Source organism: Pristiophorus japonicus, chromosome 22 (assembly GCF_044704955.1).
Source record: "Pristiophorus japonicus isolate sPriJap1 chromosome 22, sPriJap1.hap1, whole genome shotgun sequence".
NCBI classification, from domain to species: domain Eukaryota; kingdom Metazoa; phylum Chordata; class Chondrichthyes; family Pristiophoridae; genus Pristiophorus; species Pristiophorus japonicus.
The window spans coordinates 53,172,262-53,198,405 of NC_091998.1; the positions used below are offsets into that span (position 1 = coordinate 53,172,262).

The window sequence follows — 26,144 nt, forward strand, 5'->3', positions numbered from 1 at the left end:
GCACTGGAGGCGGTGTTGTCATTGTCTGCCCTTGTTGATAAGAGGCTCCCGGGGTATGGGAAGTGGTCCATGTTGTCCAGGGCTGCGCCGTGGATCTTGATGACTGGGGGGCAGTGCTGTGCGGTGAGGACAGGCTGGTGGAAGACCTTTGTCTGAATGAGTGCCTGGATGAGTGCAGCTCCAGCAACATTCAAGAAGCTCGACACCATCCAGGACAAAGCAGCCCGCTTGATCGGAATCCCATCCACCACCATAAACATTCACTCCCTCCACCACCGGCGCACCGTGGCTGCAGTGTGCACCATCGACAAGCTGCACTGCAGCAACTCGCCAAGGCTTCTTCGGCAGCATTTCCCAAACCAGCGACTACTCCCGAGAAGGAGAAGGACAAGGGCATGGGAACACCATCAGCTGCAAGTTCCCCTCCAAGTTACACACCATCCTGGCTTGGAAATATATCGGCCGTTCCTGCATCGTCGCTGGGTCAAAATCCTGGAACTCCCTCCCTCACAGCACTGTGGGAGCACCTTTACCACCCGGACTGCAGCGGTTCAAGAAGGCGGCTCACCACCACCTTCTCAAGGAGCAATTAGGGAGGGGCAATAAATGCCGGCCTTGTCAGCGATGCCCACATCCCAGGAACAATTTTTTAAAAATTTCACATACATTTCATGAACATCTTTATATCACAGTAATAAAGTTACACTTCTCATCGCACTTGAATTATTCCGGTTATATCAGATAATTCTTGCACCTCAGAGCACGAAATGTTACATGAGGGCATTGGCCGAAGGAGAAGAGAGAAACTATGAAGCAGGGATCAAGGGAACGGAGAGTTTTGTGGAGATACCAGTACTATAAAAGGTTCAGCAGTAACTGGCTGGGTGGTCCTTTACTGGTTTCGTTGAGCACTACGTATCAGAGTGCTGTAGAAGGTTCCAGCTGGACCTGAAAAACATGAAACAAAGAAAGAAAGACTTGCATTTCTATAGCGCCTTTCACAACCTCAGGGCATCCTGAAGCGCTTTACAGCCAATGAAGCACTTTTTGAAGTGTGGTCACTGTTGTAATATAGCAGCAGACAATTTGCGCTCAGCAAGCTCCCAGGAACAGCAATGTGATACTGACCAGATAATCTGTTTTAGTGATGTGGGTTTGAGGGATAAATATTGGCCAGGATCAGCCCTGCAAATTTTTCCTTTTGAAATGGAGATCCTTTCGAAGGTTGCTCTTCAATCTGCTTCTCCCACCCATTCTGGATCATGGGCCTTTATACACTGGAGTTTAGAAGGATGAGAGGGGATCTCATAGAAACGTACAAGATTCTGACGGGACTTTACAAGTTAGATGTTGGGGAAGTCCAGAACCAAGGGACACAGTCTTAGGATAAGGGGTAAGCCATTTAGGACTGAGATGAGGAGAAACTTCTTCACTCAGAGAGTTGTTAACCTGTGGAATTCCCTGCTGCAGAAAGTTGTTGATGCCAGTTCATTGGATATATTCAAGAGAGAGTTAGATATGGTCCTTACGGCTAAAGGGATCAAGGGTATGGAGAGAAAGTGGGAAAAGGGTACTGAGGGAATAATCAGCCATGATCTTATTGAATGGTGGTGCAGGCTCGAAGGGCCAAATGGCTTATTCCTGCACCTATTTTCTATGTTTCTATGTTTCTATTCAGGCAGTGCGGATTTTAGCAATGAGGAAAGATTGGATAGGCTGGGGTTGTTGTCTTTGGAACAGCGGAGGCTATGGTGTTGGTGAGGTGTGTAAAATTATGAGGGGCTGAGATAGAGTGTTTATGAAGGACCTATTTCCCTTAGCAGAGGGGCCAACAACCAGGGGGCATAGATTTAAAGTAATTGGTCGGAGGTTTAGAGGGTATTTGAGGGAAAATTTCTTCACCCAGAGGGTGATGGGGGTCTGGAACTCACTGCCTGAAAGGGTGGTAGAGGCAGAAATCCTCACCACATTTAAAAAGTAGAAACATAGAAAATGGGTGCAGCAGTAGGCCATTCGGCCCTTCGAGCCTGCACCACCATTCAATATGATCGTAGCTGATCATGCATTTCAGTACCCCATTCCTGATTTCTCTCCATACACCTTGATCCTGTTAGCCGTGAGGGCCACATCTAACTCCCTTTTGAATATATCTAACGAACTGGCCCCAACAACTTTCTGTGGTAGAGAATTCCACATGCCCACAACTCTCTGAGTGAAGAAGTTTCTCCTCATCTCATCTCCTAAATGGCTTACCCCTTATCCTTAGACTGTGACCCCTGGTTCTGGACTTCCCCAACACCGGGAACATTCTTCCTGCATCTAACCTGACCAGTCCCGTCAGAATTTTATATGTTTCTATGAGTTTCCCTCTCATTCTTCTAAATTCCATTGAATACAAGCCTAGTCAATGTGCCTAGTCGTACTTGGATGTGCACTTGAAGTGCCGTAACCTACAGGGCTACGGACCAAGAGCCGGAAAGTGAGATTAGGCTGGATAGCTCTTTGTCGGCCAACGCGGACACGATGGGCCGAATGGCCTCCTTCTGTGCTGATTCTATGATTCCAGCTCACAACAACTGCATTAAAAACATGTCCTCATCTCCCTCCTGGTATTTTTGCCAATTATTTTATGTATGTGTCCCTCTGCTTACCGACCCTCCTGGCAGTGGAAACAGTTTCTCCCTATCTATTCTATCAAAACTCCTCATCATTTTGAACACCTCTATTAAATTTAACCACAACAGGAATGTAGGGGAAAGACTGAATCAAATATAATTAACCCATTTACCAGAGTCATCAAACATGAAGTCGGACGCAGCAATGCATTAGTTAACTTACCTTGTGTTACCACCAAGTTATGGTTACATAATTAGTAACTTCTAAATCAAAACTGGCCTGGAGAATATGAAAATTAAAATTAAAATAGTAAGTGGTGGAGTGGTTCTTTACTGGTTCAGTTGAACACGGGTCGGCTGTGCGTATCACTCTTGCCACTGAGTCAGAATGTTGTGGGTTCAAGTCCCACTCCAGGAATTTGAGCACAAAAGTCTCGGCTGACACTCTAGTGCAGTGCTGAGGGAGTGCTGCACTGCTGGAGGTGAATATGATCAAAAACCAATTGCCTTTTCAATCCCATATTGCTGGATAACATTCCAAATAATTCTGATTGAATTCCATGTTTCTTTCCCCAACAGGGGCACAGCCTGGGCCTGAACGATGTTTCCAAAGAAATACGATGGGCGATGAGTACAATTATTGTACGAAGACAACTCGCTATCAACCCTGCAGTCCTCAGTGAGTCCCAGCAGCAACATCAGGCATTTCCTTCTCACCCCCTTTCTAATACGCTGAACTTCCAGTGCTCCCCACGGCTGGTTCTTCAGCCTCCTCAGCAGGGGCGGGGTTGACTATAGGGCGGATTAACCGGGGGGAGATTAACCAGGAGCGGATTAACCATGGGGCAGATTAACCGTGGGGCAGATTAACCGTGGGGGGGGGGGGGATTATCCAGGGGCAGATTATTCGTGCGGGGGAATTAACCATGGGGTTGATTAACCAGGGGCTGATGGGGCTGCAGCCCCAGGCCCACCGAATAAATATAGGAAAAAAAATATAAGGCCTCCCAAATTGGCTACATAGAATAGACAACAAGAGAGGAAAAACAAGACTGAGGAAAATAGATTCACTTGTTTATACCTATATACAGATGTATCTATATACATTAATCTACCTATATACAGAAGTCCCTATATACACTTATGTACCTATATACAGAAGTCCCTATATACACTAATGTACCTATATACAGAAGTACCTATATACACTAATGTACCGATATACAGAAGTACCTATATACACTAATGTACCGATATACAGAAGTACCTATATACACTAATGTACCCATATACAGAAGTACCTATATACATTAATGTACCTATATACAGAAGTACCTATATACACTAATGTACCGATATAGAGAAGTAACTATCTACACTAATGTACCGATATACAGAAGTACCTATATACACTAATGTACCGATATACAGAAGTACCTATATACACTAATGTACTGATATTCAGAAGTACCTATATACACTAATGTACCGATATACAGAAGTACCTATATACACTAATGTACCGATATACAGAACTGAATATGTACTAGCCTGCTTTAGTTCACATGTTATTGAGAGAAATTTGCATATATATATATATATATACGAATCTAGTACTGCAATGTTACCAGAACCAGAATATATACAGACTTGACACAGAATACATTCTTTCATTGTTGAATATACCGGCCTATACTTCCATACTCAGAATCAGAATCATATACGTGATGTACTGAACATGAACAAACAGAACTATCGGCCCATTGGGATCAGTTTGCCCCGGGCCCATCAGTCCCTGAAGCCGGCCCTGGTCCTCGGTGCTCAGTGTCCTCAGTTTCAGTTTGAAGTTAGGGTCAAGTTTCTCTGATCAGATCAGATTGGAAGGTATAATTATGTCGAAATCATCAATCATTACCCAATATGGAATCATGCAACGGATGATGCAAAGCATCCATTATAATCTCGGTCTCAATGTACCAATTTTGAAATATCTCTTCACATTCCTTGTCCCTCCCTCCGAATCTGTCTCTCTACCTCCTTTTTCCCCATCTATAACTTTCTATCCCCCCCTCCATCCCCAGCCCATGTCCTCAGCACCCATCTCTTGTGTACTATCTGAAGCCCTCATCCATGCCTTTGTTACCTGTAGACCTGACGACTCCAGCGCACACCTGGCTGGCCTCCTACATTCTACCATACGTAAACTGGAGGCGATCCAAAACTTGGCTGCCTGTGTCCTAACTCGCACCAAGATTGGCTCACCCATCACCCCCTGTACTCGCTGACCTACATTGGCTTCTGGTTAAGCAACGCCTCGATTTCAAAATTTTCATCCTTGCCCCTCCCTATCGCTGTAATCTCCTCCAGCCCCACAACCACCCCCAAGATGTCTGCGCTCCTCTAATTCTGCCCTCTTGAGCAACCCTGATTATAATCGCCCAATCATCAGTGGCCGTGCCTTCTGTTGCCAAGGCCCCAAGCTTTGGAACTCCCTGCCTAAACCTCTCCGCCTCTCTACCTCTCTTTCCTCCTTCAAGATGCTCCTTAAAACCTACCTCTTTGACCAAGCTTTTGGTCACCTGCGCTAATTTCTACTTATGCGGCTTGGTGTCAAATTTTTCATCGCATAATACTCCTGTGAAATGCCTTGGGATGTTTCACTACGTTAAAGTCGCTATATAAATACAAGGTGTTGTTGTTGCAAAGGAGGAAGAGAAAAATAGCGGGGTACTATGGGCCAATTAGCCTGACATCAGCAGTCGGCAAAATGCTAGAATCTATTATTAGGGATGTGGTAACAGGACATTTAGAAAATTGTAATATGATTGATTGGGCAGAGTCAACATAGTTTTATGAAAGGGAAATCACAGGTTGACAAATCTGTGAGAGTTTTTTTAAGATGTAACTGATAAGATGGATAAGGAGGAACCAGTGGATGTAGTGTATTTGGATTTTCAAAAAGCATTCGATAAGGTGCCACACAAGAGGTTATTAAATGTTGGTACGTTTTACTGCACTCAAGGCGATGTATAAATTATGTTGTTCTCATCCAGCCCAGAAGGATGAGACAAATATGCCCCGCGCTCTGTTAGTGACAAGGATCTTTCAGCCTGACAGCTTTTAATCGTCAAACCTTAAGTACAAAATATTCTATCTAAAATTCCAGTCGATATTCTTCAGTAGTGAAACAGAACCAGACAAATCTCCCCTCCCCGCAACCACTTTCCAAACACAAACATGATGAAATATTGGATTCAGATCTTCCATTTATCGTAAAGATTTATAAGGTGCTTAAATTGACTTCTCTTTAGACCATCTTTCAGGTACTTATCCAACTTCCTTTTGAAAGCCACGATTGAGTCTGTCCCCACCACCCTCTCAGGCAGCGCATTCCAGATCCCAACCACTCGGTGCGTGAAAGCGTTTTTCCTCATGTTGCTTTTGGTTCTTTTGCCAATTACCTTAAGTCTGTGCCCTCTGGTTCTTGACCCTTCTGCCAATGGGAACAGTTTCTCTCTATCTACTCTGTCCATACCCCTCATGATTTTGAACACCTCGATCAAATCTCCTCTCAACCTTCTCTGCTCCAAGGAGAACAACCCCAGCTTCTCCAGTCTATCCACGTAACTGAAGTCTCTCATCCCTGGAATCATTTTCGTAAATCTTTTCTGCACCCTCTCTAAGGCCTTCACATCCTTCCTAAAGTGCAGGGCCCAGAATTGGACACAATGCTTCAGTCGAGGCCAAACCAGTGTTTTATACAGGTTCATCATAATTTCCACACTTTTGTTCTCTATACCTCTATTCATGAAGCCCAGGATCCCGTTAGCTTTTCTAGCCGCTTTCTCAACCTGCCCTGCCACCTTCAACGATTTGTGCACATATACCCCGCAGGTCTCTCTGTTCATGCACCAACTTTAGGATTGTACCCTTTAGTTTATATTTCCTCTCCTCATTCTTTCTCCCAAAATGTATCACTTTGCACTTTTCTGCGTTTAATTGCATCTGCCACGTGTCTGCCCATTCCACCAGCCTGTCTATATCTTCTTGAAGTCTATCACTATCGTCTTCACTGTTCACTATACTTCCAAGTTTTGTGTCATCTGCAAATTTTTAAATTGTGCCCTGTACACCCACATCCAAGTCATCCTCCTGAGCTACAGACGGGGCCTCGGTCCAAAAGGCAGCAGCTCTGACATTGAAGCATTCGCCTAGCACAGCGCTGCAGTGTGGTCGAGATTATGCTACCAAGTTCAATCAGGCCTGTCATTGGACATGGTGGTTAGTGCCTGAAAGTACTCCGACGAAGCAACTGTGGTTTTAGGAACTGGAGGAGGCCATTCAACCCCTCGAGCCCGTTCCGCCATTTACTGACATCACGGCCGATCTGTATCTTAACTCCTTCTGTCCAGAGTCAAAGGTTGTGGGTTCGAGTCCCACTCCAGGGACTTGAGCATGTACATCGAGGCTGACACTGCAGTGCAGTGCTGAGGGAGTGCCGCAATGTCGGAGGTGCCGCCTTGCAGATGAGACGTTAAACCGAGGCCCCGCATGCTATCTCAGTTGGATGTAAAAGATCCCATGGCACTATTTCGAAGAAGAGCAGGGGAGTTATCTCCGGTGCCCAGGCCAATATTTATCCCTCAATCAACATAACAAAGACAGATTATCTGGTCATTATCATATTGCTGTTTGTGGGAGCTTGCTGTGCGCAAATTGGCTGCTGCGTTTCCCACATTACGTTTAAAATTCTGACGGGGTTAGACAGGTTAGATGCAGGAAGAATGTTCCCAATGTTGGGGAAGTCCAGAACCAGGGGACACAGTCTAAGGATAAGGGGGAAGCCATTTAGGACCGAGATGAGGAGGAATTTCTTCACCCAGAGAGTGGTGAACCTGTGGAATTCTCTACCACAGAAAGTTGTTGAGGCCAATTCACTAAATATATTCAAAAAGGAGTTAGATGAAGTCCTTACTACTAGGGGAATCAAGGGGTATGGTGAGAAAGCAGGAATGGGGTACTGAAGTTGCATGTTCAGCCATGAACTCATTGAATGGCGGTGTAGGCTAGAAGGGCCGAATGGCCTACTCCTGCACCTATTTTCTATGTTTCTATGTTTCTATGTTTCTATTACAACAGTGACTACTCCAAAAAGTACTTCATTGGCTGCAAAGCACAGTGAGATGTCCGGTGGGCGCGAAAGGCGCTCTATAAATGCAGTTCTTCCATTCTTGCCCTTTCCAACTGAGTCAATATTGTAGATAACCGAGGAGAATTTTCTGAGGTATTGATTGATCCTCTCTCCCACGTAACCTATTTCCCTCTCTCCTGCCTCTGCAGGAATATAATGTGTGGACAGTTAAACTGTGTCGGTGGGACTGCAAGGCCAACTTTCTCCACTGGCACGATTACCATTGGTCGAATCGCATGTCGAGTAATACTGGACCGCGACGGAATTCAGCGAGGATTGGTACAAAATGGAGTGAAGTGTGGAGACAACAAGGTAATGGAACAACTGCGAAATAAGAGCAGCCAGTGCTCAGCCTTTACATTCGCAACCGAGGCGGTGAAAGATAGGCTGGCACTTCGGTTCTGCGCCCTGTGTCTCTTTCTGACAACAAGGGGGGGCCGAGATTGTCCCTTGCGATAAGGCCGCGCCCCTCTCAAAGTGGCGGCTACGGGTTGGTGAAGAATCACCGACCGCTCAGTCACCGCGGAGGAGCCGCCATTTTGTATGTTGCCCTCTTGTGGTTTTGCAGCGGTGTACAGGACCGCTCCGCCCGTTTGCCCATCGCGTCGTGCACGTGCCAACCCCTTACCCACCCGTGGCGACACCCACCCTTTCGGCAATTGCCACGCGGGAGTGCCAGTCGGTGCCCCCGACAGCTTTTTCTGCCGGTGCCCTGTCCATGGCTGGGCGGCGCGGACGCCCTTAAAGGGGAGTTGGCACTGCCGGTGGCGCCATGTTGTTTTTTTACTGCCGGCCGACTGCCAGCTCGGGCCGACGGTTATGCCCGTGGGTTCAGCCGGGCCGCCATCAAGCAGCCCGGCACCCCCTCCCTTCTTGGGCGCGCTGGCTCAAGCCAAAACCCTCCCTGGCGGCCCGCTGTTTTCCACTAAAGTGGCAGCAGAGTTCGCAGCAGCCTATCCCCTTTAACTGAAGGGGGAGGGACGCTGTGACGCGTCAGCGCGATGACATCATTGGTGCGGCGCTGATGACTTGCTGCGTCGACCACTCCGCCCCTCTCCCCACACCAAACACCGCTCCGGCCGGAAACAGCAACCAAAATCGCCGGAATATCCGCCCCGCGCATTGAGGTGGATGGAGCACCTATAAAACAGGAGGTGCATCCCGTTTCGGGCAGGTGGCGATTTCGGCCCCTCGGTCACGGCCCAGGAGGTTGCGACAGGAACACGGTGTGTTGGCGGTGTTTCCTCTGCGCACATTCACCGCACATGGTCGCTGCCTTTGGCTTCTTCATAGAATCATCAAGTCTTGCAGCACAGGAGAAGGCCATTCGGCCCATCGTTCCTGTGCCAGCTCTTTGAAAGACTGGTGTCGTGCTTTGACCCACCACCCTCCTGCATTTTGTCCAGGGCCCTGAAGGAATGTTCATTCCTTCAAATACTTATCCAGCATCCCTTTTTTCAAATTATTGACAGAATCATCTTCCCCCATGGTAATGTATGCAGCTGTGAGCAGGTTGGCTCAAGCACGTGGGGCAATCCGTCCGAACTGACCCCCATCCGGACGGAATTCCTCATCGACGCCAAGCACCGAAACCTCCTTCGGGAGCCAGCGCCTCACAACTTGAGACTCCTCGGGGAAATCCCTTCCCTGCCTTTCAGTTCTGCGCCGAGGGGTTTCCTGTACGGGCTGCTCTTCCACTCTCTCCACCTTGCCATCCTCGTCTGCCGTCCGGACAAGCCATGGCGCACCATCTTGCCGTCCGGAGGAGGCGGGGGGGGGGGGGGGTCCCCGCTGGAGGGCTATCTACGCGGGAGTCCTCCCTTTACTTATGGGGGACTTGGCCTGGAGGGTGTTGCACGGAGCAGTCCCATGCCATCGTGGCCCGTGGACTCCCAGGCTGCCGAGAGGAGTCTGTGTTCCATGTTTATGTTGCGTGTGCGAGGTTGCAGCCCCTCTTCCAATACTTGAAGGGGCTGCTCCTCGATTTCTGGTTGCACTTCAGTCCCACACTCCTGATCTTTGTGCACCCTGCACGGAGAGGAGCGGGCAGGTCGGAGAGCCTCCTCGTAGGTCTGCTCCTGGGCATGGGCAAGGGCGCCATCAGCCAGTCCAGGCAGCAGGCGGTCGAGGGGGTCATTCAGCCCGACTGCCTACCTCTCTTCCGCAGTTACATCCGAGCCAGGGTATCCCTGGGGATGGAGCACGCGGTGTCCACTGGTACGCTCGCGGCCTTCCGCAAGAGTTGGGCATCGGAGGGACTGGAGTGCATCATCACCCCCGGCAACCAAATTTTGATTTGATCGTTAAACTTTAAAAGTTACTTTGTTTCATTTGCCGGTTTTAGTGCCCCCCGTTAACAAGGGGGCACTTGATTTATAGGTTCACAAAAATAATTGTGGGGCTGTTCCAGGTGCTTGATTTAAACTTTCTACTCAAAATAGTTGTAGAGCTGTTGCATTGTGAGTGGCTTAGCCAGTCACGTGATGTTCACAAGACTCAATAAAACCCCAGCCAGTTGGGTTCAGGGTGTCCATGATGAGGCAGGTGGTTGTGATCCTGGTGGATGAACTGGTAATGTGTCATGTGATTGTTAAACCTTTGCTAAAAAAACAACTAGTTCTTAACAGCAATGTGTTGCTATGAATTCTGAAGCAAAGAACCCATGAAGCAAATACATTGCAACCACCTTTTCAGCTGGAGTGTTCCAGAGTGAAAAAAATTCTCCTCATCCACCCACCCCACCCTCAATCCTTTGCCAATGATTTTAAATCTGTGGTCCACTCACCAGAGGGAATAGTTTTACTCGACCGAAACCTCTCATCATGTTGAAAACCTCTTTAGGTCACCTCTGAACCCTCTCTGCTCCAAGGAGAATAGTTAGTGGGAACGGTGGCGGAGTGATTATGTTCCTGGACTATTTCAGGAGCCCAGACTACTGATCCGGGGATGTGAGTTCGAATCCCACCACAAGCAGCTGGGGAATTTAAATTCAATTAATTAAATAAATTGGGAACAGAAATCTGGTGTCAGTAATGGTGACCATGAAACTGCCGGATTGTCATAAAAACCTATCTGGTTCACGAATGCCCCTTTAGGGAAGGAAATCTGCCGTCCTTACCCGGTTTGGTTGATATGTGACTCCAGACCCACAGCAATGTGCTTGACTCTTAATTGCCCCTCTGAAAAGACCGAGGGATGAGCAATAAATGCTGGACTTGCCAGTGATGCCCACATCCCGTGAATGAATCTTTACAAAAGTTCCAACGGTTTTCCTTATGAATGGGTTGAAACGATGGAAGCCTTGCACTTGCTGAGGTGGGGCTGTGCTCAAGTAGCCACAAAGTCGAACTGCTATTGGTGTGGGAAGGTAGTAGGTTGGCGGGTGCTTGTAAATTCCTGCCTCTGTGAAATCCACATGAAATGACATCTTCTCTCTCTTGTTTTAAAAAAATACTAATGCTATGTGACCTATATAAGTTATTGGCTATAGAAGAGTGTCACTGTATGTAACCCTTTTTATATATTAACACACTCTCAGGGACCGTCTGACAATATTCACACACTCCCAGGGACCGTCTGCCCATATTCACACACTCCCATGGGACCGTCTGACAATATTCACACACTCCCAGGGACTGTCTGACCATATTCACACACTCCCAGGGACCGTCTGACAATATTCACTCACTCCCAGGGACCGTCTGACAATACTAACACACTCCCAGGGACCGTCTGACAATATTCACACACTCCCAGGGACTGTCTGACAATATTCATACACTCCCAGGGACCATCTGACAATATTAACACACTGCCAAAGACCGCCTGACAATATTAACACACTCCCAGGGACTGTTTGACAATATTCACACACTCCAAGGGACCATCTGACAATATTCACACATTCCCATGGGACCGTCTGACAATATTCACACACTCCCAGGGACCATCTGACAATATTCACACACTCCCAGGGACCGTCTGACAATATTCACACACTCCCAGGGACCTTCTGACACGATTAACACATTCCCAGGGACCGTCTGACAATATTAACACACTCCCAGGGACCGTCTGCAAACATCATCAGCCTTCCGGCAAATACTAATACACTCTCGAGTTGGCCTCCTGCGAATATTGACACCCCCGGGTTACCTGCTCTAAGATAGCATCAAATGGTCAAAGTAAGGCAGCGCTCTCAGGCCAGAAACAATTTTTTTAATATCAATAGCGGTTAGCAGTTAATCTCCGTAGTCCGCTCACCTCGGGAGTGCCCCGGGATCCCTCACGGACTCCAGTTTGGAAAGTTGATTGCTTCTGCTCTGCGTACCCGAGATATAAGAGGTGACTCCGCTGAAACTGTTTGCAAAGCGAACAGTTTAATCCCTGCCTAAACCTCTTCGCCTCTCTATCTCTCTTTCCTCCCTCAAGATGCTCCTTAAAACCTACCTCTTTGACTAAGCTTTTGGTCACCTAATTTGTATTTAGGCGGCTTGATGTCCATGTTTTTTTATTGCATAATACTATATAAATATAAGTTTTTGTTGATAAAAAATTCAACACCGAGTCACATAAGGAAATATTAGCGCAGTTGACCAAAAGCTTGGTCAAAGAGGAGCGTCTTGAAGGAGGATAGAGAGGCGGAGAGGTTTAGGGAGGGAATTCCAGAGCTTGAGGCCCAGGCAACAGAAGGCACGGCCACCGATGGTTGAGCGATTATAATCAGGGATGCTCAGGAGGGCAGAATTAGAGGAGCGCAGGCATCTCGTGGGGGGTTGTGGGGCTGGAGGAGATTACAGAGATAGGAAGGGACGAGGGCCATGGAGGGTTTTGAAAATAAGGATGAGAATTCTGAGTTCGAGGTGTTGCTTAACCGGGAGCCAATGTACCTCATATCTTCATCATCATCATCACCATAGGCAGTCCCTCGGAATCGAGGAAGACTTGATTCCACTCCTAAAGTGAGTCCTTTGGTGGCTGAACAGTCCAATACGAGAGCCACAGACCCTGTCACAGGTAGGACAGACATTCGTCGGGGGAAGGGGTGGATGGGACTGATTTGCCGCATGCTCCTTCTGCTGCCTGCGCCTGACCTCTTCATGCTCGCAGCATTGAGATTCGAAGAGCTCAACGCCCTCCCGGATGCACCCTCTCCAGCTAGGACGGTGTTCGGCCAGGGACTCCCAGGCATCAGTGGTGATGTCGCACTTTACCAGGGAGGCTTTGAGGGTGTCCTTGTGACGTTTCCGCTGCCCACCTTTGGCTCGTTTGCCGTGAAGGAGCTCCGCATCGAGCAATTGCTTAGGGAGTCTCGTGTCTGGCATGCAAACTATCTGGCCTGCCCAGCGAAGTTGACTTCCCATACCTCAGGAGCCTCTTATCAACAAAGGCAGAGATTGATGCGGAGATCCAGTGCGCCAGTGCAGCCTTTGGCTGCCTGAGGAAAAGAGTGTTCAAAGACCAGGCCCTCAAATCTACCACCAAGCTCATGGTCTACAGGGCTGTAGTAATACCCGCCCTCCTGTATGGATCAGAGGCATGGACCATTTACAGTAAACACCTCAAGTCGCTGGAAATATAGCACCACCAATGTCTCCGCAAGATCCTGCAAATCCCCTGGGAGGACAGGTGCAACACCATCAGTGTCCTCGCCCAGGCTAACATCCCCAGCATTGAAGCATTGTACCTCATAACACGCCTGTGAAGCGCCTTGGAATGTTTCATTATGTTAAAGGCGCTATATAAATACAAGTTGTTGTACTGGAGTGAACATTGTTCTGTGTTGAATTGGTTCATTCGCTGCTTTGATGCCAACACAAACGTCACTCCTATTTAAATCAGGTTGATCTGAACTGAGTTTATAACGGAGATGTTCTCTACAAATCTGCCCTCTCCACAGATGTGTCTCAATGCAGAATGCACTGAAGTTAGAATCAACGACTGCTCCAGCAAATGCTCTGAAGACATGGTAAGATTGTCCGCTCACTGACTTCTTTTAGTCACGCTTTCTGTGTTTCTGTGTTGCTGTCAAACCTGAGATCGGTTCGTGCTGAAACTGGACTCTCAGTCCCAGCAGCCTCTCATTCCATTACTGCCCCCTGCCCCTCCCCACCCCCGTAACACCCTCTGCCCTATTGTGCAGTCACCGCACCATTTGAAGCGAAAAGGTTGTCAGCCGTGGCTCAGTGGGCAGCACTCTCGCCTCTGAATCAGAAGGTTGTGGGTTCAAGTCCCACTCCAGGGACTTGAGCACATAAATCTAGCCTGACACTCCCAGCGCAGTGCTGAGGGAGCGCTGCACTGTCGGAGGTGCCGTCTTTCAGATGAGGTGTTAAACCGAGGCACCGTCTGCTCTCTCAGGTGGATGTAAATGATCCCATGGCCACTATTTTGAAAAAGACCAGGGGAGTTCTCCCAGGTGTCCTGGAGCCAATATTTATCCCTCAATCAACATAATATAAAACAGATCTGACCATTATCACGTTGCTGTTTGTGGGATTTTGCTGTGTGCAAATTGGCTGTCGACTTTCCCCAGATTATAACAGTGACCACACTCCAAAAGTACTTCATTGGCTGTAAAGCGCTTTGAGACGTCCGGAGGTCATGAAAGGCGCTATATAAATGCAATTATTTCTCTCTTCTTCTTCCTCCTGCTTGCGCTCGCGCTGCATTTTCGCGTTTCAGGCCGTGTTCGCGGGGTGTAACGGCAGCGTCATTGCGAGAGGGCTTGCCTTGAAATACCCCTCCCCCCGGACGCCAGAACTTGCTCCCACCTCGACGATCCCTGGAATCTTCCAGACACTTCCGCGAGCAAAACCCCGGGAGGGAAATCATTGCGGGTGGGGGGAGTGGGGGCAGAGGGCTGTGTTATTTTTCCATTTTCGTCGAACACTTTCGTTTACTAGTCATTTAAACATTACAGTTGTAAAAAAAAATTGTTTGACTGGGGAGGGTGGAGAAAAAAGAAAGGCTTGCATTTATATAGCGGCTTTCACGACCTCAGGTCATCCCAAAGCGCTTTACAGCCAATGAAGTACTTGTGGTCACTGTTGTAATGTGGGAGGGGTGTTTGGAGGCGGAAGGTCATGTGATGAACAGATCGAATCGCAGTCGTAACCGTCTGTGATGTAGTCCCAGCATTCCCACAGCATTCGGTCCCGAAATACATCATTCATGTTTATTGTTTTCATCTCCCTCCTTGGACTCGCCCCTTCCCTATCTCTGTCATCTTTTTCAGCCTCACAACCCCACAAGATGTCTGCGCTCTTCTAATTCTGCCCTCTTGAGCGTCTCTGATTATAATCGCTCAAGCATCGGTGGCCGTGCCTCCAGCTGCCTGGGCCCCAAGCTCTGGCACTCCCTCACTAAACCTCTCCGCCTCTCTACCAGTCTCTCCTCCTTTTAAGACGCTCCTTAAAAACCGACCTCTTTAAACAAGCTTTTAGGCATCTGCCTTAGTTTCTTCTTTTTGCGGCTCGCTATCAAATTATCTGTTTTCTCTGACAACACTGCTGTGAAGCACCTTGGGACATTTTACTACGTTAAAGGCGCTATATAAATAAAAGTTATTATTATTTATTATTTCAGATCTGTAATCACTTGCGGCAGTGCCAGTATGAGGACGGCAGTACATTGAGAAATACCAGTGCATTTCCCTCATTTGGTAAGACCTCAGCAATACCAATTCACTCCCTCAAAGCGTCTTTGGGCAAGAACCTCCACTTTTTTGCATGCTTAACACCCATTTTACCGCTGAAATGACGTATAATGCCCATATTTTGCCCATTTTGGCACAAAATGGAAACTGACAGGCTTTTTAGGACACAGATCGCCGAAGGTCACTTTCCACATGAACCTTAATGTCGGGAAAAAATTCCCCGCCCGCCCACTTTTTTCTGCGGAATCAGCAGAATGGGCGAAATCAACGCCGATAATTTTGCCCAGCGTTACTTTCCGCATGGAATTAACGCCGAGATTCAATATTAACGCCCGCCCACTGTTTTTTGTCGTAAAGAGCGTATTTACCCAAACTAGCGGCCGTTGTCAATTTCACCACCTCGCACACATATCGCCCACAATATCACTCGCTCAAATTAACCGCCCACAAAAAGTGGAACTAATCGGAACGAATGCCAGTGGTGTGGCTGGTATTTCTTAAAACCCACTCTTACATGAGGAGCTGATATCTGAATGATTTGCCTGAAAGAGCATTGATGTGAGTGACAACGCTGACACACTGCTGTGTGTGTGCAGCTCAGACATCAATGGTGCCTTCATAGCGAGAGAATTTGATTATAGGAGCAGGGAGGTCTTACTACAGTTGTACAGGGCCTTGGTGAGGCCTCACCTTGAATATTGTGTACAGTTTTGGTCTCCTAATCTGAGGAAGGATATTCTTGCTATTGAGGGAGTGCAGCGAAGGTTCACCAGACTGATTCCCGGTATGGCGGGACTGTCATATGAGGAGAGACTGGATCGATTAGGCTTATATTCAATGGAATTTAGAAGAATGAGAGGGGATCTCATAGAAATATATAAAATTCTGATGGGATTGGACAGGTTAGATGCAGGAAGAATGTTCCTGATGTTGGGGAAGTCCAGAACCAGGGGGCACAGTTTAAGGATAAAGGGTAAGCCATTTAGGACCGAGATGAGGAGAAACTTCTTCACTCAGAGAGTTGTGAGCATGTGGAATTCTCGACCACAGAAAGTTGTTGAGGCCAGTTCATTGGATATATTCAAAAGGGAGTTAGATGTGGCCCTTATGGCGAAAGGGATCAGGGGGTATGGAGAGAAAGCAGGAATGGGGTACTGAAGTGAATGATCAGCCATGATCATATTGAATGGTGGTGCAGGCTCGAAGGGCCGAATGGCCTACCCCTGCACCTATTTTCTATGTTGCTATGTGCCCATCACCTTGGTGCCAGTTAAAGTTTAAGTTGATTGAAGTTAAGTGTGATTATACCCTTTGATGTTAAGGAATCACCAGCGTGTAATGGTGCAGCTATCTGAGCCAATGTGCTACAAGGTTTTGTTAAATAAAAAACATTTAAATCGAACATTAGTCTGAAATCATCAGTATTTCTGTACAAACCAACCCTTCCCCACCCCTGCCACCCCCCCCCACCCCCCGCTTCTCCTCCCCACCTCTACCCATTCCCCTTACCCTCCTGACTCCAAGCCATCTGACTGAGGAGGTCCTCAGGCGATGCTTCATTGGGCGGGGGGGGGGGCCGAAGTGCTGCTTGGACGGATACGGGAGAGGATGGTCCCGAGGTGGGAATGTGCTCCGAGCCAGAAGCAAGATGTTGCTGCTGGCTCTCATGTGTGGTTGGCAATGGGGGTGCGTCACCTTGGGGTGTAGTGCAGCGCTCCGGGACCACTGGAAGACCTCTGCCACCAGTGTTCCTGGCTACCAGCTCCAGGGCCTCCTCCATCCCTTCCATGTTATATCTTATTTGTTGGCCAAAAACTCGGTGCCAACTATGTTCTTGGGTCTTAGTAGGCTTTTTGCTGCAGGTCAATCTCCGTCGTGCCTCCCACAACAGCCAGACAAGCACACACCACAGCCACACACGCTTTCAGTGCCTCTGAGCGCCCTCTCTCTCTGTCTCCTCTTCTGCGCATGTCATGATGACCCTTGACCTCCTGAATCACGGGAATCGAGCGTTGCCATGCCGTTGCTAAGGATGGCCACACTTTACGGCAGAAGGTCAAAAAAATTTAACGCTACCGCCCATTTGATATCGCTCACGGTAACGCCCATTTTCAAAAATGGAAACTAGATGTTTTGAAAATGGGCGATACGCCAGCGATCAGAAAACCCTTTTTTAACCGCCCACGCCGGAAATGACGCCCATTTTTGGGCGAGAAGCACAAAAGTGGAGATTCTAGCCCTTTAGCTTTGTTTCCTTGTTGGATTTTGGAAACCAAATTTCTCCCTCCTGCGAGCACTTGGGTTTGGTTCCATGGGGAGGGGCAGAGAACGCGAGGGGCCTCTCTAAACATGTAGTAAGCATCGGTGGGCCATTTGATTGTGTGAGGCCGCGCGGCCGTGCCCAATCCTGTCCTCGCCCAATGGCTACGCGCATTGACCCACTCCCAAAGTCACGTGATCGCGAGCGGGAGTGGGAATCCCGGCTTCATTTGTTTCTCCCCCCGCCCCCCCCTTTCCCCCCCACACCCCCATTCCAAACCCTGGCCTGTCCCCGGACAAGTCACAAGAATGTGCTACCCTGCAGCACCTCACCGTGTCTCCAGCAGGCTCTGCAACCAATGAGTTACTTTCCAAGCGCAGTCTCAGTTATCACATCGTCAAATGTAACCACGCGACAGAAGTTATCCGTTACAAACCGGCGAACAATGTCAGACAGGTAAAGACCCTCTGGTCCATTGAGCCTGTCCCACACAATTGCGATACCTTGTGTATCCCAACATACACACTCCACCCCACCCGAAACCACGTGATCTCCTGGGAGAGGCAAAAAAACAGATTAAAAATCCCAGGCCAATATGGGAGGAAAAAAATCTGGGAAATTCCTCTCCGACCCATCTGGGCGATCGAAACGATTCCAGGAGATCGCTCTGGCCCTGAATTACCTGCAGTACCTATCCTTCTGTAAGAGGTAATGTCCGCCGCAGCCAGAAACACATCCAGCTCTCGCTTGAAGGGATTCAGCAAGTCTGTATCCACCACATGAAACAGCAGCTCGTTCCAGAGGTCTACTGTTCCCTGGGAAAAGAACCACCTCCTCACAGCGAACCTCGATCTGCGACATTCAATGCTCGTTATTAGAGCAGGTTTTAAAACGTGAGATTCTGTGCTAGTGTCGGCGATGAGCTTTATCTCCCTTGGCTTTTAGCCTCCAGGTTTGGCCCCCAGCATTCCCAGGAGAGCCATGATTTGCCGCAGTGCAAAATCTTTCACTCCTTACTTAGAAACATAGACATTTACAGCGCAGAAGGAGGCCATTTCGGCCCATCGTGTCCACACTGGCCGACAAAGAGCCACACGGCCCTCGGTCAGCAGCCCTGAACTTAAGAACATAAGAAATAGGGCCTGCTCCGCCATTTAATACGATCATGGCTGATCTGATCATGGACTCAGCTCCACTTCCCCACCCGCTCCCCATAACCCCTGATCCCCTTATCGTTTAAGTAACTGTCTATTTCTGTCTTAAATTTATTCAATCTGAGACAGCGAATTCCACAGATTTTACAACCGTCTGAGAGAAGAAATTTCTCCTCATCTCTGTTTTAAATGGGCGGCCCCTTATTCTAAGATTATGCCCCCTAGTTCTACTCTCCCCCATCAGTGGAAACACCCTCTCTGCATCCACCTTGTCAAGCCCCCTCATAATCTTATACGTTTCGATCAGATCACCTCTCATTCTTCTGAATTCCAATGAGCAGAGGCCCAACCTATTCAACCTTTCCTCATAAGTCAACCCCCTCATCCCCGGAATCAACCGAGTGAACCTTCTCTGCACTGCCTCCAAAGCAAGTGTATCCTATCTTAAATATGGAAACCAAAACTGCACGCAATATTCCAGGTGTGGCCTCACCAATACCTTGTATAGCGGTAGCAAGACTTCCCTGCTTTTATACTCCATCCCCTTTGCAATAAAGGCCAAACTACCATTGGCCTTCCTGATCACTTGCTGTACCTGCATACTATCCTTTTGTGTTTCATGCACAAGTACCCCCAGGTCCCGATGTACTGTGCACTTTGCAATCTTTCTCCATTTAAATAATAACTTGCTCTTTGATTTTTTTCTGCCAAAGTGCATGACCTCACACTTTCCAACATTATACTCCATCTGCCAAATTCTTGCCCACTCACTTAGCCTGTCTATGTCCTTTTGCAGATTTTTTGTGTCCTCCTCGCACATTGCCTTGCCTCCCATCTTTGTATCATCAGCAAACTTGGCTACGTTACACTCAGTCCCTTCTTCCAAGTCGTTAATATAGATTGTAAATAGTTGGGGTCCCAGCACTGATCCCTGCAGCACCCCACTAGTTACTGGTTGCCAACCAGAGAATGAACCATTTATCCCGACTCTCTGTTCTTTGTTAGTTAGCCAATCCTCTATCCAATGCTAATATATTACCCTCAACCCCGTGTGCTTTTATCTTGTGCAGTAACCTTTTATGTGGCACCTTGTCAAATGCCTTCTGGAAGTCCAAATACACCACATCCACTGGTTCCCCTTTATCCACCCTGTTCGTAACATCCTCAAAGAATTCCAGCAAATTTGTCAAACATGACTTCCCCTTCATAAATTCATGCTGACTCTGCCTGACTGAATTTTGCTTTTCCAAATGTCCTGCTACTGCTTCTTTAATAATGGACTCCAATATTTTCCCAACCACAGATGTTAGGCTAACTGGTCTATAGTTTCCTGCTTTTTGTCTGCCTCCTTTTTTAAATAGGGGCCTGACATTTGCAGTTTTCCAATCTGCTGGGACCTCTCCAGAATCCAGGGAATTTTGGTAAATTACAACCAATGCAGCCACTATCCCTGCCGCTACATCTCTTAAGACACTAGGATGCAAGCCATCAGGTCCAGGGGATTTATCTGCCTTTAGTCCCATTATCTTACTGAGTACTACGTCCTTAGTGATTGTGATTGTGTTTCGTTCCTCCCCCGCTATAGCCACTTGACTATCTACTGTCGGAATATTGTTAGTGTCCTCTACCGTAAAAATTGGTACAAAATATTTGTTCAGAGTTTCTGCCATCTCCATGTTCCCCATTACTAATTCCCCGGTCTTGTCCTCTAAGGGACCAACATTTACTTTAGCCACCTTTTTCCTTTTATATATCTGTTTTTATATTTTGCGCTAGTTTACTTTCATAGTCTATCTTCCCTTTCTTGATCATTTTTTTACATGAAGGTTACACTATGAACAATGAACAATGGCGGAAAGCAAAGAGCATCTGGCCCAACCTGTCCGTCCCACACAACTGCGACACCCCTTACACTGAAACATTCTACACTCCACCCCAACCGGAGCCATGTGATCTCCTGGGAGAGGCAAAAAACTAGATAAAAAGCCAGGCCAATTTAGGAAGAAAAAATTTGGGAAAATTCCTCTCCGACCCATCCAGGCGAGCGAAACTAGTCCAGGAAATCACCCTGATTCCCTGCAGTACTTACCATTATATCTGCGCCGGCCAACAAAAGGTCATCCAGTCTAATCCCAATTATCAGCTCTAGGTCCGTAACCCTGCAGGTTACGGCACTTTAAGTGCCCTTCCAACCATCTCTTAAAAGTGGTGAGGGTTTCTGCATCCACCCCCGGGATGCAATGAACTCTCTGAGCATTGCCAGCGACAGTGGCAGCTTTACTCAGCAGCCCCATGCTCAGGAGCAATTGGATTGAGAATGCCGAAATTCATTTTACTTGGAGCCTTCCAGCCAACTGATGGCGGAGACTTTGTTCCATTCGCCTTGACTGGATGTGAGCCCTGATCTCGGGGTAAAACGGGAACAGTAACATCGTGGTTATGTGACTGAACTAGTAATCCAGAGGCCTGGACTAATGATCCCGAGATATGAGTTCAAATCCCACCACGGAATTCAAATTCTGTTAATTATATAAGTTTGGAATAAAAACCTCGTCTCAGTAATGGTGACCATGAAACTATCGGATTGTCGTAAAAACCTGTTTCAGGGAAGGAAATCTGCCGCCCTTACCCTTTATGTGACTCCAGACCCACAGCAACGTGGTTGACTCTTAACTGCCCTCTGAAATGGCCTGGCCATGTAATAAAACCACAAAAAAAAAGTCACTGTGGGAGTGCCTTCACCACATGGACTGCAGCGGTTCAAGAAGTTCGATTCGGGATGGGCAACAAATGCTGGCCTTGCCAGTGACGGCCACATCCCATGAATGGCTTTTTTTAAAAGCCCAGTGTCTAGCTCACTGTGCCAACCAGTCCTGATATTTTTCTTAATTTAAAAAAAAACTTTCACCTGTTTATGTGTCATCATGTTAATATATTTTTATTTCATTCCTTACAGCAATAATTATTATTGTTCTGATTGTGTTATTGTTCGTCATCATTGCTGGAGTAATCATCTATAAGAAACACACAAATAAGAACATAATCCAGTCAAGGTAAATAGAAGTTATTGACTTTCAAAGGTGCACAAGTGAAAGTCCGTGACCTTAGCAAACCTTAAATCACAGCAATGTCTGCAGTCAACGTGGACTATTAGTTGTCAGCCGTGGCTCAGTGGGCAGCACTCTCGCCTCTGAGTAAGAAGGTTGTGGGTTCAAGTCCCATCCCAGAGACTTGAGCACAAAAATCCAGGCTGACACTCCCAGTGCAGTGCTGAGGGAGCGCCAGAAGTGCCGTCTTTCGGATGAGACGTTAAACCGAGGGCCCATCTGCCCCCTCAGGTGGACGTAAAAGATCCCGTGGAACTATTCCAAAGAAGAGCGGGGGATTTCTCCCCAGTTTCCTGGCCAATATTTCATCATCATAGGCAGTCCCGCGGAATCGAGAAAGACTTGCTTCTACTCTTAAAATGAGTTCTTAGGTGACTGTACAGTCCAATATGAGAACCACACTCCCTGTCACAGGTGGGACAGGTAGTCGTTGAGGGAAAGGGTGGATGGGACTGGTTTGCCATACGCTCTTTCCATTTCCTGCGCTTGATTTCTGCATGCTTACACCCACCTGCCTCATCGTGGATCCCCCGAACCCAACTGGCTGGGGTTTTATTGAGCCTTGTGAACATCACGTGACTGGCTAAGCCACTCACAACTCAACAGCTCTACCAACCTGTGAGCATGCTCACAGGGGCATTCATTACACCCACTTTCAAACGAAAATTCAAGAACAGTGAAATTGATGTGACACTGAAGAACATGCAAGGAGTAAATATCCTCACCTACTCAATACATGTGTCCATCATTCCACAACAGGCCACAAGCACTGAAAGTTGCTGGTTGGGTTGTTCCTGGTCCCAGAGAGGACGCATACATCCTGCTGTTAAACACCACCCCTGAAACCTCCCATTGTTCCTGGGCAACGGGAACCGGATACTGCCTTCTCTTGTTTCTTAACCTTTCCCAGGGTACCTGTGCAGTTCCCTGTGAAACGCCAGGATCCCTGTATTTGTAGTTAGTTTGCTCGCCGGACTCTGTGCTTCTCTTTCAAGGACTTCTTCGGAAAGTCCGATCGGAAAGATGGTCTTCAACTTGACGGGAAACGGCAAGTTGTGTTGTGTCCAGAATTTTTGGCTGCCCAGCTGGAGATTCTCAATGGCAATATCTGAATTGTGAAGTGTTGTGCTTTGATTTTGTCGCTGACTTATGCATGTAACCACCTGATTCTACCTTTAGGAGCCAGCCGATTCCAACGTCCGGACTCACTAACCCAGCCTTTACTGACAGCACACCTGGAACTCCACAAGTCCCGAAAGTCCACCATCCCAAGGCAAGTTCTTCACTTACGTCGCTCTGTAGTATTCATTGAAACATTTTATTTATTCGTTCCTGGGATGTGGACGTCCCTGGCATTTATTGCCCGCCCCTAATTGGTGAGCCACTGCAGTTGGTGTGGTGAAGATACTCCCACAGTGACTTTGTTATAGTGGTTTTGTGACATGGTCAGGCCATGTCAGAAGGCAGTTAAGAATCAACCACATTGCTGAAGTCACGCATCGGCCAGACCAGGTAAGGACGGCAGATCAAGAAAGGATATACTTGCTTTGGAAGCAGTTCAGAGAACGTTCACTCAGTTGATTCCGGAGATGAGGGGGTTGACTTATGAGGAAAGGTTGAGAAGATTGGGCCTCTACTCATTGGAATTCAGAAGAATGAGAGGTGATCTTATCGAAACGTACAAGATTATAAGGGAGCTTGACAAAGTGGATGCAGAGAGGATGTTTCCACTGATAGTGGAGCCTAGAACTAGGTGGCATAATCTTAGAATAAGGGGCCGCCCATTTAAAACTGAGATGAGGAGGAATGTCTTCTCTCAGAGGGTTGTAAATCTGTGGAATTCGCTGCCTCAGAGAGCGGTGTAAATTGAATAAATCTAAGATAGAGATAGACAGTTTCTTAACCGATAAGGGAATAAGGGGTTATGGGGAGCGGGCGGGGAAGTGGACCTGAGTCCATGATTGGATCAGCCATGATCGTATTAAATGGCGGAGCAGGTTCGAGGGGCTGCATGGCCTACTCCTGCTCCTATTTCTTATGTTCTTATTTCCTTTCCTAAAGGACATTAGCGAACCAGATGGGTTTTTCCCGACAATCCGGTCATGTCATGATTACCATGACTGACGATAGCATTTTATTCCAGATTTAGTTTACTGAATTTACATTCCAGAGCTGCCATGGTGGGATTTGAACTCACGTCTCACAGATAATTAGTCCAGGCCTCTGCATTATTAGTCCAGTAACATAACCACTGCGTTCGAAACCGGGCGGAAACATTATACCAGACTGATTCCCGGGATGGCGGGACTGACCTATCAAGAAAGATTGGATCAATTGGGCTTGTATTCACTGGAGTTCAGAAGAATGAGAGGGGACCTCATAGAAACGTTTAAAATTCTGACGGGTTTAGACAGGTTAGATGCAGAAAGAATGTTCCCAATGTTGGGGAAGTCCAGAACCAGGGGTCACAGTCTGAGGATAAGGGGTAAGCCATTTAGGACCGAGATGAGGAGAAACTTCTTCACCCAGAGAGTGGTGAACCTGTGGAATTCTCTACCACAGAAAGTAGTTGAGGCCAATTCACTAAATATATTCAAAAGGGAGTTAGATGAAGTCCTTACTACTCGGGGGATCAAGGGTTATGGCGAGAAAGCAGGAAGGGGGTACTGAAGTTTCATGTTCAGCCATGAACTCATTGAATGGCGGTGCAGGCTAGAAGGGCTGAATGGCCTGCTCCTGCACCTATTTTCTATGTCTATGTCTATGTTCCCATTCCTCGCAGCATGAGCCTGGTGCTGTAGCGGTTATATTACTGGATCAGTAATCCATAAATACTCGTTCGTAAAAATTCAGTGAATGTCAGTTCAAATCCCATCATGGCACTTTGAGAGTTTGAATTTAGTATAAATAAATATGGAAATAAAAAGCTTGCATAAGTATTTTTTTTTTAAGTGACCATGAAGGTGTCGTATTATATTAAAAAACCCAGCTGCTTTTCAGGGGAGGAAATCTGCCGCCCCGACCCAACATGACCCACACGTGACTCCAGTCCCACAGCAATGTGGTTGGCTGTTACGGTATCAGTCCTCAATTAAAGGGTTATGGGGAGCGGGCAGTAAAGTGGACCTGAGTCCATGATCGGACCAGCCATGATCGTATTAAATGGCGGAGCAGGCTCGAGGGGCCGTATGGCCTACTCCTGCTCCTATTTCTTATGTTCTTATGTTCTTCCAATTTCCGTCGCCTCTCAACAGCCCCGACGCTCTCGGTGGCTTTGCTGATCAGTTTTCTTGTATTTATATAGCGCCTTTAACGTAGTAAAACGTCCCAAGGTGCTTCACGGGAGTGTTACAAGACAAAACAAATAAATTTGACACTGAGCCACACAAGAAGAAATTACGGCAGGTGACAAGAGGTCAGATTTAAGGAGCGTCTTGAAGGAGGAAAGAGAGGTAGAGACGTGGAGAGGTTTAGGCAGGGAGTTCCAGAGCTTGGGGCCCAGGCTACAGAAGGCACAGCCACCAATGGTTGGACGATTATAATCAGGGATGCTCAGGAGGGCAGAATTAGAGGAGTGCTGATATCTCGGGGGGGGGGGGGGGGGGGGCGAGGGCGGAGTTGTGAGGCTGGATGAGATTACAGAGATAGGGAGGGGCGAGGGCCAGGGAGGGATTTGTAAACAAGGCTGGGAATTTTGATATCGCTAATTCTTATGTCACGTTTCAGGGTCCAATGACAATTGCTCCACCCGCTCCTCCGTACGCCAAGGCACCGTCTGCACCGTACCCTCCTGCTGCAGTAAGTCGCAGACACTTGTTCCATTCTCATACCTTGGGCCAGACAATCCTGTTCTAAAACACTGACAGCTCACTGATTTATATGTTGCTTTTGACCTTTCCGGCATTTCCTCCTCACGCTCCGTCACACAAGCCAGTCCTTCCTGCACCATCAGGCAAGGTATGTTAACCCAGTTATAAATTTACACTAAAATAGTCCAAAGAGGAGACACCCAGGATGCAGCTGAGGACTTAGATCCTCTGAGCAGGTGGGCAGACAGGCGGCAGATACAGGTTAACACCGAGTGTTGCACAATGGATGAAATAATGGGCCAGAATTTTATGAAGTGGGGCATCCCATGGCGTTAGAATTTTTCCCCTTGC

The 26,144-nt window shown here is 47.6% G+C and overlaps 1 protein-coding gene across 2 annotated transcripts in view; it reads left to right on the forward strand.

The window, feature by feature from the left end:
- The window catches only part of LOC139235036 (zinc metalloproteinase-disintegrin-like NaMP), an 80,359-nt gene that overhangs the window by 49,316 nt on the left and 4,899 nt on the right, over positions 1-26,144 (forward strand). Inside the window, exons 15-21 of one of the 2 annotated variants that reach the window (XM_070866141.1) lie at positions 3,195-3,294; positions 7,956-8,118; positions 13,706-13,774; positions 15,394-15,469; positions 21,834-21,930; positions 23,164-23,257; positions 25,711-25,782. In XM_070866141.1, coding sequence (XP_070722242.1) covers positions 3,195-3,294; positions 7,956-8,118; positions 13,706-13,774; positions 15,394-15,469; positions 21,834-21,930; positions 23,164-23,257; positions 25,711-25,782 — 671 coding nt within the window. The remainder of the gene's footprint in view (positions 1-3,194; positions 3,295-7,955; positions 8,119-13,705; positions 13,775-15,393; positions 15,470-21,833; positions 21,931-23,163; positions 23,258-25,710; positions 25,783-26,144) is intronic. The other variant, XM_070866142.1, reaches the window with a different exon arrangement.